This window comes from Papio anubis, chromosome 1 (assembly GCF_008728515.1).
Source record: "Papio anubis isolate 15944 chromosome 1, Panubis1.0, whole genome shotgun sequence".
NCBI classification, from domain to species: Eukaryota; Metazoa; Chordata; class Mammalia; order Primates; family Cercopithecidae; genus Papio; species Papio anubis.
Window position 1 is genome coordinate 153,766,038 of NC_044976.1, and position 20,659 is coordinate 153,786,696.

Genomic DNA, 20,659 nt, shown 5'->3' on the forward strand with positions numbered 1-20,659 from the left:
CTCATTTTACTTTCACAATATCTTTTTTGAGCTAAGGACCATTACATCCCACCATTATGGGACAGCTACAGAAACTATTACATAAACAAGTGAAATGACTTGCCTGAAGTCACACAGCCAATTGAAGAAAAACTTGGGATTAAATCCCAGCTCTCCAGACATGATCCAGTGCCTCCCTCTGTGTGCTGATGCCTTTCAAACCAATCTCTTTGCTACTAAGAAACCCAAGAAGAAGATTCCCAATTCTACTGCTCATCCATAGCTCTTGCAAAACAAACAAACAAAAACTATTAGTGCTACTACTACTAATAATAATAACGTGATATTAGAATACCAAATTGCAAGTAAGGGCTCCATAAATTAGGGCTAACTAGAGAAGAAATCGAAGCACAAGAAAAGGAGTTTAAAGGGGGCTGCAGGTAAGCGAGTTAATTGGATATGCTGATTGGAATTGGATATTCAAGAAAAGAGGTTGACATTAATTTCTGTCCAGACATAGCTGTAATTTAAAGGAAAGGTACTAATAGGGTTACTATTTCATTCTCATTTCAACTGGAGGACTGGACACTAAATCTCTGCTGGATTTTACCTCACACACTCCTGCCCCAAAGCCAGCCCTGATAAACTGAGTTTTATGCCCCAGGTAAGGCCCCCCAAAATTAGGTTCTGAGTTTACTGTTGTCCCCAAGAAATAGGAGATTGTCCCACTTTGAACTTGGGATCCTAAAGGGGGAAGAGCGGATGAGGGGGAAATGTGGACTTTTAGACGACCCATCTACTTTGTTGAGTGGCAAGGGCAGCTATGTTTGCCCCATATTAGCCCCTCTTCAGAGAATTCAGGCTCCAGCTGTGAATCTTAGTTATGCCACTCTCCAGCTGTGTGATCTTGGGAGGGTCGCCTAACGCTTCTGTGCCTCTGAGTTTTTATCTATAAAATGGGATTAAAAATAGTATTTACCTCAGGAATGCTTGGAAGTGTTAAATGAGATCATTTTTGTTAAGTACTGTGACAGCACGTAGCGCTGTGGTAGCTATTATTAAATTCTTTAGGTGAAAAGAACCTTTCAAAATCCAAGTCTATCCTACTGCCTTCAGGCCGGGCCAAATTTAAACCATGAAGCAAAAGGGGTTATCCTGGGTTTAAAACCCTCCTGAGGAGATTACAGTCTCCTATAGTCACCCATTCTATAGTAAAGTCTCCAGTTCTTACTAGAGCTAGACTAAATGTCCTTGTGTCAGTTTAGTGGCTCACACCTGTAATCCTAGCACTTTGCGGGGCTGAGATGGGAGGATCACTTGAGCTCAAGAGTTTGAGACCAGCCTGGGCAACATAGCGAGACCCTGTCTCCTTTCAAGAAATTAAAAAGTAGCCAGTTGTGGTGGTGCACACGTGTAGTCCCAGCTACTTGGGTGGCTGAGTAGGAGGATCGCTTGATCTCAGGAGCTCAAGGCCTCAGTGAGCCATTATTGCGCTACTGCACTCAGCCTGGGTGGCACAGAGTGAGACCCTGTCTCAAAACAAATAAGTAGTTTAGGCACATTTTGAGTAAAGACTGTCACTCTCTTGTGTATCTTGTGCTACCTGGCTGCTGAGCCTTGTCCAAGCAAAATAGCCTGCATTGGCCGGGCGTGGTGGCTCAAGCCTGTAATCCCAGCACTTTGGGAGGCCAAGACGGGCGGATCACGAGGTCAGGAGATCGAGACCATCCTGGCTAACATGGTGAAACCCCGTCTCTACTAAAAAAAATACAAAAAACTAGCCAGGTGAGGTGGCAGTGCCTGTAGTCCCAGCTACTCCGGAGGCTGAGGCAGGAGAATGGCATAAACCCGGGAGGCAGAGCTTGCAGTGAGCTGAGATCCGGCCACTGCACTCCAGCCTGGGCGACAGAGCGCAACTCCGTCTCAAAAAAAAAAAAAAAAAAAAAATAGCCTGCATTTCCACCGAGGTCAAGTCTTCCCAGAAGAAGAAGTAGATCCCAAATAGAAAAACACACTCCAGTGACTCATTTCACCTCTCCCTGTCACCTCCCTCCTCTGCCCCATCTCCAGTATCCTCCGCTGCCTGGTTGGATTTTGGGACCTGTGCAGCTTGGTGTTGGATTGCATATAACGGATGGTTCAATTTATTGCTGTCACTTTGTGAGACACCATAGAATAGACTTAATTAGTTGGCTTTTAAAATCCCACTCTTGTTTTGGGACTCCTTGACACTCCCCTCACCACTGGCCATCCTGTTTCTGGCAAAGACAGAGGACAGCTTTGAAACCCAAAATTTCCTATCCAAGACAGAGACATGCGAAGAATCACAGACTTGAACTGCATTAGCAGCCTTCTTCCTAGTCACTTCCAAGGTGTTCTCCCCATCAGTGCTTTCCTCTGGACCCCCCAGCTGGGGCTGGTTTGAGTCCCAGTTCCACCATGGATTGGAAGCTTTGAATGGAAGAGTTCCGACAAGATTAGCTCCAGTAATTTTTATAAGTCTATGATTCTCCTGTGATAGGTACCGAGCAGATTGCTTCTTCTAGTTATTCAGAGAGGAACACAGGCTCAAAGAGGTAACTCACCTAACAGTGTTCCATTAGGCAAAAATCAAGCCCCAGGGAAGAATAGAGTCAGAATGGAAACCCAGGATGCCTGAGGCCCAGACTTATACCCTGCACTCATTGGTGTGTTGCCTTAAGGGAGCAAAGGGGATCAATGGAGGGGAAAGATCTCTGTTGCCCAGGGAATCTGCTGCCTCCTCTCTGCCAGCCCCTGCCCCACCTTTTTCTCCTTGACCTGGCCCCTACTTTCCATCTTCTCTGACACCCTATAAGTATCTTCAAAGCTGACTCAATCTTGGGGCAGATAGCATGGATCGGGGGGGTGAGTCGGGGAAGTCACAGACTTCTTGGCCAATATCACCTTTCTCTCCAGGGATTTAGACTGAATGAAGTAGGATAGCTTAGTTCAGGTTCAGTACCAACAGCATTTTCTGTTCTGGTTTGGTTTTAGCTCTGACATTTGAGACTTTATGTAGGTTTGATTCTGGCTTCAACTGGTTTATTAAAAGATTGGGGTTGCAGACAGGGAAAAAAATGAAAACCTTCAGATTAGGTCTCTGATTCAGTAAAACATGAACGGTTGGGATTGGTCCTGACCGAATGCAGCAGAGTATGTGACGATAAGTTGTTTTTGGTTCAATTCCAGCTCTAATCTTGCCACGGGTACCATCTGGTCCCAGGGACCACAGAGGAAGGGCCATCACCATGACATTCATTCTCTCTTCTGACTTGGTATGCAGGCCTTGCTGAATCCACACAAGTGTTCAGGCTCTGGGAGAGGGTAGAGACCAACGTGTAGGAAAAGGCAGATGAAGAATATTGAAGTGCCGTTAGCATGAAAATAGCGGACTATTCCAGCCAGCAGAGGGTTAACTGGCCTTCTGGGGCAGGAGATCCCAGACCAGGCCTGAGGGAGGGGCCTGGCTCTGCAGCTCCTGGGACCCAGCCCTGCAGCTGCTGGGACACAGTCAGCACCTTGAGGAGACTTAAATCTCCCTGGAGAGGAGTAGCTGTCACAGGGAGGGTGGGGGAAGCACTGAGACACTTTCTGTTTAGAGGAGGGGCACAGTTCAGACTAAGACAAGAAACAGGGCCTGAAACCCCAATTTTATGGAGGCAGAAAACTGAGACCAGGCCAACCAGAAGTCATGACAATCACGTCTGCCCTCTACCTCCTGCAACAGCCCAAGAACTTTTGTGACTAAAAGCTATGATATTTCTGTAAGAGTCTTATGGAAATGTGGGTCTGTCTATCTAAGGGAGAATGTCAAGGGGAACCATTTTAATTGTGGGGCACTTTCCCAGACAGAGACCCTTGTTCCTCCTTCTGCTTGAATCTCCTAATCAGAGTTGCTCCAGGTTCGAGGGTGGTGGCCTCAGCCCTGTAACACCACTGCTGACTCTTACAGTCCCCTTGACCCTATGAAAATGAAACAAATGGTCTTCTAACAACATTTCTGGAAGGAGGGGCTTTACTGATAGATGACAAGGCAATAGCCTTGAACAGCAGGAAGCCCATTCACTAGGTAGAAAGAGGGCAAGAGTGGAGCTTAGGGGAAAGTCCCACAAGGGGAGTGATGAGGGATGGGAATGGCTGAGAAGAGTTTATTTGGTTCTATTGAGGTTACCTCCTCAAGTTCAGGCCCAGAAGCCTCCAAGTCACCGAACAAAGCAGGTGAGGAGGAGAACATGGTGTCCTTGCCTCTAGACCCTGACCTACCATTTTCATCCCTGGGGTATAGGCACAAGGGCCTCAGGCAAGAATCTGCTGTTTCTACCACCGGGGACTCCTGGGCCAGAGCTTCCCACCCCATGATGGACTCATGGTCTATTTCCCACGCACCTCGAGTCCATCCCAACCCGACAGGTACAGACCAGTCCCTGGCTCAGGCCCCTCAAGTATGCAGATTCTTAGGACAGTAGAGAAATAGGAATGAAAGCTCTTCTCCCACTCCCCTAGCTCTGCAATCAATAATGCTGTTGGCCTTCCCCACTTGGCCAGTAAGAACTGAAAACACATCCATCCATCCATGCTTGTGTACTTGTTGTGGCATCAGGCATTGAACTTGGCACTTGGGATGAATAAGTCATGGTGCCTTGACCTGAGGAGCTCTCAGTGTGGTGGGAAGAAATAGGCAGAGGGAGAAGATGGTGAAGGGCACAAGAGATAATCCAAAGGGTGTAGGGGAGAAGAAGCCTTAATCTTAAAATCTTCCAGAAAAAATGTCTTTTGACCTCACTTTGATTCAGCCCTAAGGAGTCTAGGATATGCTGTCAGTTGGTGCACAGTTCATGTTCTTTCAACAAGCATTTCACAAGCATTCCCTTTTATCCATCACCAGCTGTGTTCCCAGCCACATGCTAGTCCTCAGAGGGTTATAAGATAAATAGAAAAGATATCCCTACCTTCAAAATGTTGACAGCACTTACACACATCTGAAGCAATTAGAGAACAATTCGAGTAGGTAGTCAATACATGTTAGCTAGTACGTATACAATGAACAAATCAATTGATTATAATCTTAGGACAAAATGTCTGGCAAAAAAAAAAAAAAAAAAAGGCATCAAAGTGGGAGCAATTAATTAGTCATTACAGAGGATGGCGAAGGCTTCGTGGAGGAGGTGGGGCTTGAGCTAGAGATGGACAGTGAAAACAGGCTGGGGTCATGAATATTGGTCAGCAGTCAGCTACTATGCTGGAAGCAAAAATCTAGAAAAACTGGAGGTGGGGCACATTCAGACCAAGGGCTCCCTGCCACCAACTTTTTGTATGACCTTAGGGACCTCTTTCCTTTGAGGTCAGCATTCAGTATAGGGGCCTAGATAGTACTTCTCAAACCCTTATAATAACAGCATCAGCATCAGCTGGGGAATTTATTAGAAATGTACATTCTCAGCCCTCATGCCCACTGAGTCAGAAATCCTGGGGGTGGGCTTTGAAGTACATTCTACCAAACCCTCCAGGTGATTCTGAGGACATACCAGTGTGAGAACTGCAGGACTGCCTCACTGCTCCTCGACCCTGGCTGCTCATTAAATTCACCCGGGGAGCTTTTAAGTCAAAGAAGATGCCTGGGCCCCACCCACAGAGATTGTGATTAATGGATGTAGCCCTGGCATTCATATTTTTTAAGCTTCCCCAGATGATTCTAATGTGCAGCTAGGGCTGAGAAGCACTGGACTAGATGACATCTCAGTCCTTTCTGACTTATTTTCCTAGGATGGGCTCGGAGAAGCTAAGCCAGGATTCCTGGCTCCCCACATCTCACAGGGTGGATGTGTGGACAGTCAGGGCGTATGTTTGGGGGCTGAAAGACCCTCGTGGGATCCAAAAATCTTTAATCTCTTAATGAGCAGCTTTTTGATGATTTATATAAATTGTTCACCATTCCTTCATACTTGTCTGAGGCTGAGATACTGTGAACAGATGTTGACTTTCCCACCCCAGCCACCATGAAGGAGTGTGCATCAGCATACACTCACTCACACACACATACAATACACAGTGCTATAAATAGATGTACATGCACACAAGAATAACTGCATAGGGATATTCAAAATCATTCCCAAGGGTGTATATGCACACACAAATAAATCCACTGTCAGAAATCCCAGGCCCAGAACACTGAGACTGCTTGGGAAAGGATTCCTTTTGGTGGAAATTGGGCTATTTAAAAGAAGTGGCACTTCAGTCTATGGAGTAGTGATTGGGGGCTAGCAATGGTCTTCTGTAAGCTACCTGCTCTGGGCAGAGGCAGGTAGCCCACAGGGGGATACTGAGGGCAGATGCTGAGGACATCCTTGTTTCTCATACAGATTCGGGCTGATGGTCCCCCCCATGGTGGGGTCCAGTACGAGATGGTCTCTGTGCTCAAGGACGGAAGCCCCATCCTCCGGGACATGGCCTTCTCCATTGATCAGCGCTACCTGTATGTCATGTCTGAGAGACAGGTAAGTGCTAACAGCCATCTCTCCTTTCTAAACTCCAAGAAACTGCTGATAATCTGTCACCTTTGTTCAGAAACTGTTCAGTCCAAGAAGAGAGACCTCTGGGCTTGCAGCACAGGGGTCCTGAGAGAGGCAGAGTCCCTGTAGGCTTTTGCAGGGAGCTAGAGAGAAGCAGCCGGGGGCCAGCCACTTCCCGGAGGCTTCACTCTAGCCACAGCCCCTGTCTCAGCAAGTGATGAACAGCTCTGCAAGAACAGGCCAGACTGCATGGAGCAGCTTGGTGTGATTAGGAGGTAGATTTACTGCTCTCAGGCCCACAGAGTCTGCGGCTCAAGGGAGCCAAAGAGGTGTAAATAATCCAGGCCTCCAGGCTGGGCCCACTCCTGGGAGAGGCAGACCCAAGATAGGGACCCAGAAGGAAATAAAAATCTTGGCGTGAGTCTTAGACTAGTGCAGAGTATAAGCTGGCCAGCTCTGGGAAGCTGAAACCAGGCCTATGGAGGTGGGGAGTCCTGAGAAATAGACTTCCACCCTCTGTAGGGAAACAACTGAGCAAGTCTTCCACCCTCTGGGATGGATGGAGACTGTATCTCCTGTGAATATGTGTGAGTAGAGAGAAGGCAAATGCAGAGAGAGCCATGGTGAAGGGAAAGAGAAGCAGGGAAGGCAGGGGATTCATGAGATCATTAGAGACCGACCCAGAAAGCTAAGCAAAGACCTTAGCCAAGCCTGGCACATTCCATTCACTCGGTCAGTGGGTTAATAGTTGTTCAGCAGCAGCAGGGGTCTTGTCATTTTTCTTAACAGGGTAAGTGAAATAAAAGTCAAAGAAATGAGGAAAAGGATTGCCAGTCTGTCCCAGCCGCTGAGGACACTGACTTTGGTAAGCTGAAAGCCCGGAGAGCTTTCACCAGTTGCTTCCCAGCTCATGTCATTCTCAGAGAATTCTGCAAGAGCTCCAATTCTGCAAGTTGATCAAACTTACCCTTTCCAGAGCTCTCCTTACCTCCTTTCTTTTCAAATGTAAGGAGTCTGAATCAGGGGATGAGGGATGAGCAGAAGAAGTAAGGAAGAGACAAGTGTGCACGCGACAGCATTAAGGGAAGCAGTGATGCAGTTCTGACTTGAAAATTAGTTCTTGAGGACAGATGACGTAAATCATATGATAATTGCATGCAAATTACATCCAGATCCTCTTGAATCCACCTGTCTTTTTCACCTTCTTTCATGTGGCCTCTGCAGTTGAAGTATAAACAGGTCCAGATGGGAATTTCGTGGATCTGCAGACAGCTTTGCCTAACCTAGAGTGGGTAAGACAGTCTTGGAAATAAACACTGACCTATCATTCCAATGAAACCGTCAGTGGGCCTAAAAAGAACTATTCCTGGGCACATATTTATCGGGAACAAAGTGCTGGGAATCATCAAAATGAATAAGACTTAGTCACTACCTTAAGTTGATTGCAATCTAACAAGAGAGAGACAGGTACTCAAATAGCCCAATAACATAAGATTGAATTCTATACATGCTCTTTTATCCTGTTCTTCTTTAAGGGAAAATATTATTTGTTTAGTAAAAATGGTGGATACTTGTGATACAAATTCAAGCAATGCATACAGAAAAGAAAACAGCAGCAGGTCACCAAATCTCACTACCCAAAATATAACACCATGTTAACATTTGGTGAGCACCATTCCAGGCACTTACGCAGAAATAGATACAGATAAAAGGACAGATGGGTAGATGATGACCTATATAGGTGGATAAAACGATGGGCAGAGATTGAATAGACGCACATTTTATGCAGTATTTTTAAGAGGCACTGTGGGTAGCAGAGGACCAGGCAGGTAGCTCTGGGTAAGAGCTTTCTTAGATTCTCTGAGCCCAGCAAAGTGGGAAAGAAGAAGTGACCAATGAGACCTTAGTGGGACAGAGAAGGTACCAAGGCATACATTTTAGCTGCATATCTTTTTATCCAATGAGACGCTTTCTGAAAATCCATCCGAAATGTAACCAAAGAAGAGGGGCTGGGTCAAGGCTGGAGGCGGATGAGTGGGTTTCAGAGAATATAGTCACCTCCTAGATCCATATCTGACACCATCTCTGAGAGCATCAACCTGGCCACACCAAGTGTCCACGTAGCTTATCTGTAAATACCCCTCCTCTGTCCCACCTTCTGCTTCAGGTACCCAGTTCTTGTTACAATCTGCACCAAACAGAGGGATTTAGCAGTAGCCAGCCACAATGAGCAGAGATAGGAAGAACTTAACGTTTCATGCCATGAGCTGTCTCTGGTCAAGTGAGATATTAGTAGGGGGAGCTCCCTGTACCAGATGGAGCTGTGATTAGGAGGCAAAGTCTAAGGGGGAATTGTGGTGGAACTCTGAGACCTGTCACCTGGAGAGCCGTAAATTATGTAGAAATAGGTAGCCAGGTGACTTCACCAGGGGCTGAGTCCAAAGATGAAAGCCAAGAACAGCTCAGGAGGCCCATCTGTCTGAGGCTGGCTGTGAGTTAAGTACTCACAGACAGCTCAGATGTCTTCAAGGAAGCAGTTGACTGTGTGGCAGGAGAAAAATCTGTAAAAATGAAGCCAGATGTCCTGGGTTCTAGTCCAGCTTGTGCTATCACTGATAGTAGAATCCTCTGACAGCTTCAGCTCCTCTTTTATAGCTGAGAGGAGTTGCATCAGATAACAGGCTTGTCTCTGAAGTCCACGGGTCTGATTTGGACTTCATTTCACCATTCTCTATCTGAGTGGCCTTGCACAAATCACTTAACCTCAGTGTTCTCACACAAGGTCAGTGTGAGGCTCAACTGAGACAACAAATGGGGAATTTCTTTTTATACTGCCTCACATGCTGCATTTTATATGGCCCCTTCTAACTCTCATGCCTCATGACCCCATTTCTCAGGAGTATGAAGATGGTGTGTGATGAGGAGGGGGTAGGGGGACATGACACAGCCAGTCATCCTCAGCCTGAGCCAGGAGATCTGTGTTCTAGGCCTGGCCCCACCTCTGACTTCAAGGGTGACCTGGGCCCTCAAATTCTCAGGGTCTCAGTTTCCTCATCTTTAAAGATGGAGATTATAAATCTAACTCTAAAGTCTCTTTCAGATCTTACAGAAATTTGTTTAAGGGCCTAGGACTGGGACTCTGCTCTCTCTCTCTCCAGAAGATGACACCAAAAGCATAAGAGATGGGCTTGAGACTAACCCAAAAGCACAGTGTTCTCTTTTTCAATTTTTAATTTTAAAATTTTTTTATTTTGTTTTGTTTTGTTTTGTTTTGTTTTTGAGACAGAGTCTCACTATCGCTCTGTCACCCAGGATGCAGTACAGTGGCGTGACCTCAGCTCACTGCAACCTCCGCCTCCCGGGTTAAAGCGATTCTCCTGCCTCAACCTCCTGAGTAGCTGGGATTACAGGTGCGTGCCACCACACCTGGCTAATTTTTGTATTTTTAGTAGAGATGAAGTTTTGCCATGTTGGCCAGGCTGCTCTCAAACTCCTGACCTCAAGTGATCCACTCGCCTCGGCCTCCCAAAGTGCTGGGATTACAGGCGTGAACCACCATGCCCAGCCAATTTAAAAATTTTTTGTAGAAATAGAGATGGTGTTTCACCATGTTGCCCAGGCTAGCCTTGAACTCCTGGGCTCAAGTGAAAAGTCCACCTCAGCCTCCCAAAGTCCTGGGATTACAAGCGTGCGCCACCGCGCCCAGTCAATACAATAAATCTCTCTTAAGGAGAGATTTATGAGGCCATGTGTGCTCATATGAGCATCTTTCCTGAAGGGTGAACACTGTAGAGAAAGCTGGAATGCTGGTTTGGTTATGGATATGTACAGATGCTCTTCAACTTACGATGGGGTTGCCTCCCAGTCAAGCCACTATAGGTTGAAAATATTGTAAGTCAAATACATGTTTAATACACCTAACCTACCAAGCATCATAGCTTAGCCTCACCTACCTTAAACATGCTCAGAACACTTACCTTCACCTACAGTTGGGCAAAATCATCTAACACAAAGCCAACTTTATAATTAAGTGTTGAAAATCTCATGTAATGAATTGAAAATTGTACTGAAGGTGAAGGAGAGAGTGGTTGCACGGGTACTTGAAGTACAATTTCTATTAAATGTGCATTGCTTTCACACCACTGTAAAGTAAAAAAATCAAAAGTTGAATCATCGTAAACTGGGACTGTCTATATTCCTATTTGGAGGCAGCAATTTAAGACTTTCGAGTTCTCTAAAAGTCCTAAGACCTTTTAAGACATCACGGGAATGGGTTTTTCATCATTTCACTTTAAAACAAATCTCTGGCAACCTGTCTTCCACTCTGCCCCCAACCCTTGCCTCTCTGTTCCCCCACCCCTCCTCCAAACATGACACATGTCATATTCTTGGGACCGTGACAGTGGAACACATGATGAGAGTAAAACCAAGTTTCTGGTCTTACATTCTGCCTAGAGAGGTTTTCATCTCCCCACAGAGCTAGAACAATCCAATATAGCACTCATGTGTTCTCTCTCATTCTCAATTAATTAATTAAATGTAATTAAGAAATAGGACTAGTAAGTGTTGGGTCGTTAGTGTCACTGCCTAACAAGTCAATGTTAATGTACTGTTAATAGATCTAAGACCGGCCAGTCCCAGGGGAAAATTTGGGAACTGATTCCCCAATCCTGTTAATTGCCCAGGTGCTCCACTGAGAGGACGCCTGGCTCTTTCCTAGAAAGTCTGCCCCAGCTTCACTGACAGCGAATCAGCAGACGTTATGGGCATGCATACAAGTTGCTCCCATATCCTCAGTGTCTAATGGAAGTCAGACAGCGAGTCCAGGGAAAATCAGGCTATGAGCCAAGTGAAAAACCAAGCAACAAGATGAAAAGAAACTTGATAGCCCCAGTTTTCACCCAACTTGTCAGGCTGGCCACTCCCAGAAAAGGAGTATAACTCTATACACAGGGTGGATGGGAAAAGAGTATAGGGATGGAAGCAATTATTCTATTTTATACTTTAATTAGTTTGAATTAGCAGAGGGAATAGAGGCATAAAATGATCCAGCGAAGGGTGAAATGGAAAAAGGGAGTCACAGTGGAGAATGGCTCCGTACAGACTGGAAAGGGCCTCGGGAACAGCAGAAAGGTTGGTGATGGGTGTGTGTGTGTTTGGAGTGGATGGTAGGGCATGGGATTCTGTTCTCTTATTTCAAGGCCTGGAGAGGCAAAATAGCATAGATGTTAAGAGCCAGCTCATAGGAGTTAGGCCAACCTCCATTCCACAGACACTTATTAAGTACATGGTTTTGATAACGTTATTCAACTTCTCTAAACCTCAATTTTTTCATCTGTGTAATGGGACTAATGCAATTGTTGTGAGGATTGAGAGAATGTATATAAATCACCTAGTGTCGTGTCTGACACATAGTGTTTTCAATAAGTGGTGGTAATTGTTATTACTAGTATTATTCTTAGAACTTCTTTGGAACTTCAGAAAGGGCTAGAAACATCTCCACCACAAATTATGGCTGGCACAGAATTCCCGTTTTCAGGCAGTGGCCTCCAACTGCCATTCCTCCTGCTTCCTCCCAAGCACTGCCTCAGAAGCCTCTGGTCCGGCCAAATGACAGCACTGGGCTAAGTCTCTCATAATCTGGTATTTATTTTAAAAATCCAGGAATGTGCAGGGCAGACTAAACAGTCCCGCTCCCCTCAATACACAGGCAGGCAGCCCCAGGCCGATGTGTGAGGCCCAAAGGCCAGGATAGCAGGCATCTGTGGGGAGAAGGGAGGGGGACCCTGTGAGCCTGGGGCTGCATGGGTGGACAACGGGCCAGAAAGGGAATACCTATGGGGCCTTTCATTTCTGGTTTCTCCAGGTAAGTAACAAAGTCTCATGCTCATTGTGAAAGATGGGTCTGTCCCTCTTCCAGGTAGTGAACATTCAGACCCCAATTCCGAATGTCCTAGATGTGCTAGTAGTTGGCACACTGTTCTGGTTATTTATTGCTTTGTAACAAACCACCCCCACGTTTGGGGATATTTGTAAAAAACATGTCATTATGCTCAAAGACTGTGTAAGTCAGGAATTCAGATAGGGTGCACCGAAGATGGCTCATCTGTATTCTATAATATCTGCAGCCTCTGCTGGGATGACACGAATGGCTGGAGCTGACTAGAAGGACAAGGGGCTAGAATCATCTGGAAGCTTCTCCTCCTACATGTCTGGAAAGTGGAAGCTGGGATCAGCTGGGACTATTGACCTTAGTGCCTTAGACAAGCGCCTGCCATGTGTGTTGGGCTTCCTGACAGCAGGTGGCCCCCAAGACAGTCAGAATTCTTGCTCATGGCAGCTCAGGACTCCAAGAGTGAGTACTCCCTACAAGAAGGTAGAAATTGCATTGCCTTTTTGTGACTTGGCTTTGGCAGTCACACACTCAGTCTACCTGCCTCTTCCCTCCGCTGCCCACCACCCATGTGATTCTGATGCGTGTGGCCCATGAGCACACATTAAGAACATGATTCCCCGGCTACCAAGGTCATGGAATCACAGAGCATCAGAGCTGGTAAGGACTGTAGAGAGCACCCATTCTGACCCCAGAGGAGAAAAACAAGGCCCAGAGAGCACCCTGTTTAGCTGTCCCATCAGCATTGTGCAACACCCAACGCCCAGCTGGAGTCATCAGAGCTGGATTGATTTCTTCAAACATATGGGGAAGCACGGACAGCTTTAAAGCTTGCTGTTGATTTGCTGAAGGCTGTGTAAGTCCTAAGTGAGGTCTATCAAATGTCTATGGGCCCTGAAAATGCTTTCAGGAAGGGTTTGCAGGAATCCATCAGTAGCAGGATCACACTGCCTGGAAATTGCCCCATCAAGGGTATGCTGCTTATAAATAGCTCTCCAGGCAGTCTTCCTGTGGCAATATTGTCTCATCTTGCACAAGAGCAGGCCTCTCAGTGACTTACCTTCAGTATGCAGGGGAATGGGACCTCATCCCCATGGATTACAGGAAACTGGCTTTTTAACCATATCTGTTTAACGTAATTTAAGAGAGTTGAGGCAAGGAGACTGTCAGCCTGGAGTTTTCGGAAACAAAAATTATTTGGAAAGATTGTAAAGCCACCCTTTCCTGAAGGTCTTAAATGCAGGAGAGACCCCCCACGACCCCCCAAGAAATTCTCTGCATTGTTTGAAGACCCTACGCAATGTCTGGGGAGAGATGGAAGGACAGGCCAGACCCTTAGCATGCCATCCACCAATGTCCAGCAGCTGCACCAGAAAACTAATTGTGATTTCCTCAGTTTGAAGGAGGCCCTGTCAACTACTAACCTGGATCTAGAGCCAAAAGTAAGAATCCTTTTCAGAGGTGCTATTGTGATCCATGGGGCAGTAAGTCTTCTACCTGTAGCCAAAGCTACTGAACTGTCAAGTCCCTAAGGCACCTAAAGACCTTGGAGAAGGGAAAGAAAACACGTGGGGAGCCGTGCTTCCAGATGTCCCCTGCTCATTTATTTTGACATCTCAGACTATTATTTTGATTGTGCACATTTGTTTAGTCCAGGCGATAAGGCTTCCCAGGGCGCAGGCAGAGCATGCCAAGGTATATTTTTACAAGGCGGGCAAAGTCTCAGTAACAGGAGACCTCCCTTCTGCCTGGGCTGGGAGGCCTTGGCTGAGCCTCTGGGGAAGAGGGAAAGTGAGGGGGCAGGGAGGAGAGTTGAGCCTGAGGGACTTTGGGGAGAATTACAGAGATTGCGGATTAGGAAAGTGAGGATAAGCGAATTGCTGCTGCACTTTTGTTTTAAAATGTGTCACTTTCAATCCAAGCCTTTGATGCACATGTGTTTCTGGTTAAGGATGCAGGACCCCAGTGTGGCCCAGGAGCTGAGCGCTCACATCAGTGCCTTTCCCAAAAAAAAGGACGTAATCCTGCCTCCCCCGGGGCTGCCGGTGCAGGCAACAATGACCACCTCAAACCCGGGTTTTGATTTTTTCCTCCTTCTTTCCCCCATTTCAAATGTCAAGGAACAAAGAAGCTGACAGGGAGCTGATTCTCTGGCTATTAATATTCTCATCGGAGCATTTTTTTTAAATAAATATTTTCACATGAGGGAAAGGCAATGCAAACCCACCCTATTAATCAGACACTTGGCTTGCTGTATTTAAGAGAGAAAACTCCAGCCTCTTATTTTGAAATCCTTTGGTTTGGAAAGAAATGATTGAATACAATGCCCAGGCTGGGAGAAGTGGTGCCAAAAACCTCATTTCTCTAAATGGGCAGGGGGTTGGAGACTCTTTCTCTAATCCTTGACGAGGGATTTGATTTTTCTTTCTAGATAGGTGCTGCTGAAGGCTGACACTGACTGCCCAGAATGATGTTCCTATGACTGGGAGATGGGAAGTTACAATGTCTCACCAGAAGGAAACTTACCCTCCCCCATTCTTTTAAATATGGGGAAACTGATGCCTCCAAAGAGGACAGTCATTTGCCTAGGTCATCATCTGAATTACCAGAAGAATCAGGGTAAATCCTGAGTAACCTGGTCTAGTCCAGCATCCTTTCCCAACTTGACAACAGTTTCACTCAGCACAGGCAAGAGCGAACCCTGACTGTGTTTAAAACTTTTAATTAGCAAAATTAAAACGACCTTGGCCCAAGAGAGTTCCTGAAGATGTTCCGAAGGGTCAAATTAAAATAGGGAAAGATTTGCATATTGTTTGCATATGCAGACTCATTCATTCAATAGACCATTAAGTGTTGACCATGTCTAATGCATAGAGCTGTCCACTGACAAGTCATTTGCATATGTAGATATAGATAGGGCTGTCTAAGTAATATTCCAGCAAAAGTCTCCTTCTAAATAGGGCTGCCAGAAAGATAAGTACCTTCTTGATTTCTTTCCGCTGTTTTCAATGCAACAGTAGCACTATCATGTATGTTTTTGTATAGCAAAAAATAAAATAGAATCCCTGCCCTCAAGGTGGTCAAATTCTGGAGGGGCGCAATGATGTATAGATAAATCACAAGATATGGTTATTTATTTGTACATCAGAGCAATGCTGTAGAATGTGCTTATGTAAACGCATACCACCAGGAAGGGACCTGTCCTGGTTCCCTCCATAATTGGGTCACTCAGGGGACTCACCCTCTCCCTAACATAAGAATCCACAGCTGGTTTATCCAGAGATTCTCTAGTGAAGAGCAGCCCTTTATGGAGATGAGAGGTCTGAGGGGGCAGTGACTCCGGAGAAGAAAGGGTGTACCAAGCTGCACATGGAGGAGCAGACAATGATTGACTATCAGTAGTTTCCTGACAGCCAGGGGGAGCAGCCAGCCTGGGTTCAAGTTCTGGCTCTACCGCTTACTGCCGTGTGACCTTGGGCAAGTTGCTTCACCTTTCTGTGCTTCAGTTAACTCACCTGTAAAATGGGCATAATTATGGCGTCTGTTTGAAGATTAAATTAAATTAATTAATGCATAAAAAAGCACTCTGAAAAGTACCAGGAACATACTACCTGCTTAGTAAATGGTAGTAGTAGTAATTATATTTTTACGGTTGTGCCCCCATACATCGTCATTAGGCCAAGCCCTGCAGATCATGCTTTGCAAACAGCCACACCTAAAAAAAAGCTTAACCACCCTGCCTTGCCTCTCAGCCCTACCTTATTTAAGCTGTGTTGAATCTAACTAATATTTTTGCCATGCTTTTCTTATTTTAGTTTACAAACATGATCTCAGCTAATACACCAGTCCCATGAGATAAGTATTATTGTCCTTGCCTTTTTAAACAGATAACAAAACTGAAATTCAAGTTGACTAAGTAATTTGCCCAGGGCCACCAAGCTGTCCAACAGCAGGGCTGGAACTCCACCCCACACCTCTGAAGCCAAATCCACACCTCTTCAGCTTCCTGAGACAGCGCCCCCTGGCTGCCCTGTGGCTGCAGAAGGCTCCTCCCCTCCTGTTCTCCCCACACCCGGCTCCCAGTTAGGAAAACGGTTCAGAGGCGGCTTTCTGGGCTCCAGGAGACCAGCACAGACTCAGTAACTCCTCACTTGACACCTTCAAGGAGATTGGAGTAGTGCACTGTTTTGTTTAAAAAACCAATAAAGGAAAGCAAGCACTGCCCCAGGCCCTACGTGGACAGTCAGAGGAAATGCCTCTGCAGGTGGTCAGAGTGCAGGGAGAAAAAGCACCACTCCCCAGGAAGTTACTGTGGAGTTTATCCTGTGCAGCCGGCCAAGCGCCTCACAAGCATGATCTCCCCTCCTCACAACAACCTGGGAAGACAGGTATTATCTCCCCCATTTAGCAAATGAGGAAGGCCAGGTGCAGCAACGTTGAGGGATCTGAACTAGGTGTTTCTATGACTTCTAGGAGGCAGAGCCAGGAGTGAAGAGCCTGTCTGTGTGGCTGCAAGGCTCCTGCACTGCTCGCCCTCCCCCAGCACCAGGAGAGCCCATGCAGAGACCCCAGAGGGAGACATCATGACTCCCCTGCATATTTTTCTACCCCCATCCAAAGCTTGTCGGTCTGGCAAAGGAAAAACCTTTGCAAGGAGGGCAGCTGCAGAACACATGGGAGGCATTGAAGCCCTGATTCAGCTTCTCTGGTGCTATTTCTAGTGTGAACCCTGCAAACTCGTATCAGCTCATTCACTGGCCCTAAGTAAGAGGTTCTCAGGCTCAAGAAAGCATCCTCTATTCGCCATCTTAAGTCTTATCCAGCCAGACACAGGTGGTGGGGCCGGAATGACACCCCAGAGCTCTGCAGCCTGCTTTTCAGCTCCTTCCAGGAGCGCTCCCTTGTGCTCCCTGTGTTGAGTTTCAGTAATTGAATGTGTTTTATTTAGACCATAACATTTAGTGCCACTTTGGATTTCCAATTAGGCTTCAATCAGATGCCGAGAGTCTGATTCGTTTTGTTGTTTTGATCAACACGAAAGATGGCAACATCAGAGGAGCCGTCATGAAAAGTTATTTCCTTCCACTGATGACTAGGACAGTTTCTGTAGTGTGAAGATACAGGTTCAGAGGTGTCAAGAGAGGCACCATGCATCAGGGAGAGGGGCGGAGGCAAAGGGGAAGTCAGTGAACCCCTAGAGATAAGAGCAATTGGAAGTCCTGGGGTGCGTGGCCGGGACTTGACAAGGCCCCCCTGTATATGTGGGCCAGGGCCCTGGGTGCCCCTGAGGGAGGGGAAAGGTGTTGGTCTCCACCCCAGCAGGTTTCTCACTCAAATGGTTCAGGCCTGGCAGCCCCTCTCAGGCCTTTTATCCAGGGAGATCTTTGTGAACACAGCGTTCCCATGAGGTGGGAAGCTATAACCACCACCGTTGATTTCTTTAGGGAAGGCCTCTGAACTCCTCAGCCAGAAGTGACCAGCTGTACTCATTTACACGAATATGTGGGGGCTTTTTCTCACCAGCTGTGAGTTCTGGCCAGCCACTCGCACATGCTGCCTGTCAGATAAGGTTTCTCAATGGGGTTGATCCTAGGGACAAAATTTGGAATCCAACTTTGAACTGCCAGGGAGTTTATTGTGGGAGGGAGGTGGCAGGATGGCAGAGGGGTGATGGGACAGTGGCCGGGGAGTGGTAGGTAAGAGTCTGCCTGTGCCAATCATCAGGAGTCACTCACCATGCATCTGAGTCAAGGCCAACTGGAGCCTCCTTTTCCCCATTGATAAAATGTGTTTGAATGCCCCTTGCGGCCATGACATTGGGTGCATTCTTTCTGGCCGTGAATGTGTATGGAATGGAGGCTGCATGCACAGCGCTTGGAGGCTGACCTGGGTTCGAGTATGCATGTGCTTGTGAGAACAGACGTTGGTGGAGTTGGTGAGTGAGATGAGAGCAAACATTACTGTGTGTTCTGGGGGTGATAGTGTCTACACTATGTTAGTGTTAGTGTCTACACTATGTTAGTGTTAGGCTCTTTCATATACCATTGCATGTACCCACTGGGGGAAATGTGTGTTCGAGCCCTTCTCCTCCCAGTTTTATGCTGTTTTTAGAGCCCAGCTTGGCTGCATTTCCAGCTGGCCCTTTGATCTTTCTGTAGCAGGCCAACTCAGGGACTCAGCATTTCAGCGGCAATCTCCACTTCATAGAGTGCATGCCTTGTGGTTAAGTTCCCCGAGCCTTTGCCACTGTGCCTCAAGTTACCTCCCTCACCTCACCTTGTTCCCCCCAGTTATTATGGTCCCCACTTTGCAAACAGGTTGGGGTTTGAAACTCCCACCAGGTGGAGAGAAGACTGACTGTGTAATCAGCTGTTGGTGGCTTAGCAAACAGTCTGGGTTCAGCCTCTGTCCCTCAACTAATATTTAATTACAAGAAAGAGGTGGGAAGAGATGCGAGCCAGGTAGAAGGAAAACAGGAGAGGAAAAAATGAACTGAGATTAAAAAAATGTTCTAGCCACTTAGCCATTAAATAGCTCATCAAACAGCCTTTGAGGACCTACTGTGCTCACAGCAAAGAGCTTATCCTTGCACTATCACACATACATATGGAAAACAGACAAGTAAGTAGTGAGTTACAGTACGGTATGCAGAGTGCTGGGATTACGGGAGAGGGTGCCACCCAGTATAGCCTGTGAGTCAGGGAAGGCTTCCTGGAGGAGGTGATGCTCTAGGTGAATCGTGAGAGGGGAGGGGCTCACCCAGTGGAATAAAAAAGCAAATAAGTATTGTTCAAGTTAAGGAAAGCTTGGAAGTGTGAGAGAGTTTGGTATATTCAAGGAATATTTCCCAAAACTTGATACTGGCAGAGCTGAAGGCAAGGATTAGGAGGCATCCATCCTCACAGAATGCAGGCGAGCAGCCTTCAGGTGGGCTCAATCCACCCACCTTTCCTAAGAGGGATTCCCCCAGCCCTGGCTGCTACAACATAGAATTGGTAGGAAGCCATCATGCACCCAGCCCCTGGTGCTCTCTGTGGCAAGCTCACCAGCAGGTCCTCTGGACATGCCCTGGTTCTAAGTAACATCATCAAGAAAAAAGATGCTAGCTCTGGCAGAGCTCCAGTGCTAAAGCCTGTTGTGACCTTGCCAATCCCCTCCCCTCAGGACAGCCATTTCTCTGACTGTACAGCAAGGAAGACCTCTGCCCATCCCCGGTTCGTGGGAAGAGGACAAAGGAAATGAGGTAGTGCACCCATTTCAGGCATTCATTGTATCATTTCTGCAACATTTATTACAGGCAGAGATCTTGCTGTCTGGGCTGCTTCTGTCTCCCCAAGAGATACCACAGTGTTTGGTACTTAGTAGTACTCAAGAAACACTTGGGCTGGGCACAGTGGCTCACGCCTGTAATCCCAGCACTTTGGGAGACCGAGGCAGGTGGATCACGAGGTCAGGAGATCGAGACCATCCTGGCTAACATGGTGAACTGCTGTCTCTACTAAAAATACAAAAAATTAGCCGGGCATGGTGGCGGGCACCTGTAATCCCAGCTACTCGGGAGGCTGAGGCAGGGGAATGGCGTGAACCCGGGAGGCAGAGCTTGCAGTGAGCCAAGATTGCTCCACTGCACTCCATCCTGGGGGACAGAGCGAGACTCTGTGCCCCCACCCCCAGAAAAGAAACACGTGTTGGAGCTTAGGAAGAAAGAGAGGAGGTGAAAAAAAGAAACAAAGGAAAATATCTTTGAAAAGGAGGCATTCTAGTTTACTGTAAGGCCTCATCTTGGGAGGCAATTAGAACTGTATTCAAATCTTGGCTCTATCACTCTTTGATATGGCCTGGTGTATCCTCTCTAAGCCTTGGTCTTGTCTTCTGTAAACTAGGGATAACAATAATACCTACCTGATAGGACTGCTGAGAAAGTGAAATCCCTGTACAATGCCTGGGACAGAGTGAGAGCCAAACCCTCGGACATGGCTCTAGCTAAGCCCTGTGTTTCTCCCTGCCTCCATGGTAATCTCCCTCTTTCGCTACCATGGAGTCCCCCACAACTAACATGTTGCCCATTTTTCATCCTTAAGTCATCTGCCAGTTGCATCTATTTCTAGCCTCTGTCTTATGAGACAAGAATAAGGAAGGAAAACAGATAACTGTGGAGGCTCATTTGCCAGTTGTCAGCTCCTACCATCAGCTGAGCTCTCTTGTCTGCTTCTCCCTGGGTGCCTGGAAAAATCATTGTGACCTTTTATTTACTGGT

General features: G+C 46.8%; 1 protein-coding gene across 1 annotated transcript in view; it reads left to right on the forward strand.

Moving 5' to 3' along the window:
• PLXNA2 (plexin A2) overlaps window positions 1–20,659 on the forward strand; it is a 222,361-nt gene that overhangs the window by 95,475 nt on the left and 106,227 nt on the right. The window contains exon 4 of the mRNA XM_003893167.4: window positions 6,360–6,494. Within this exon, the coding sequence (XP_003893216.1) occupies window positions 6,360–6,494 (135 nt within the window). The remainder of the gene's footprint in view (window positions 1–6,359; window positions 6,495–20,659) is intronic.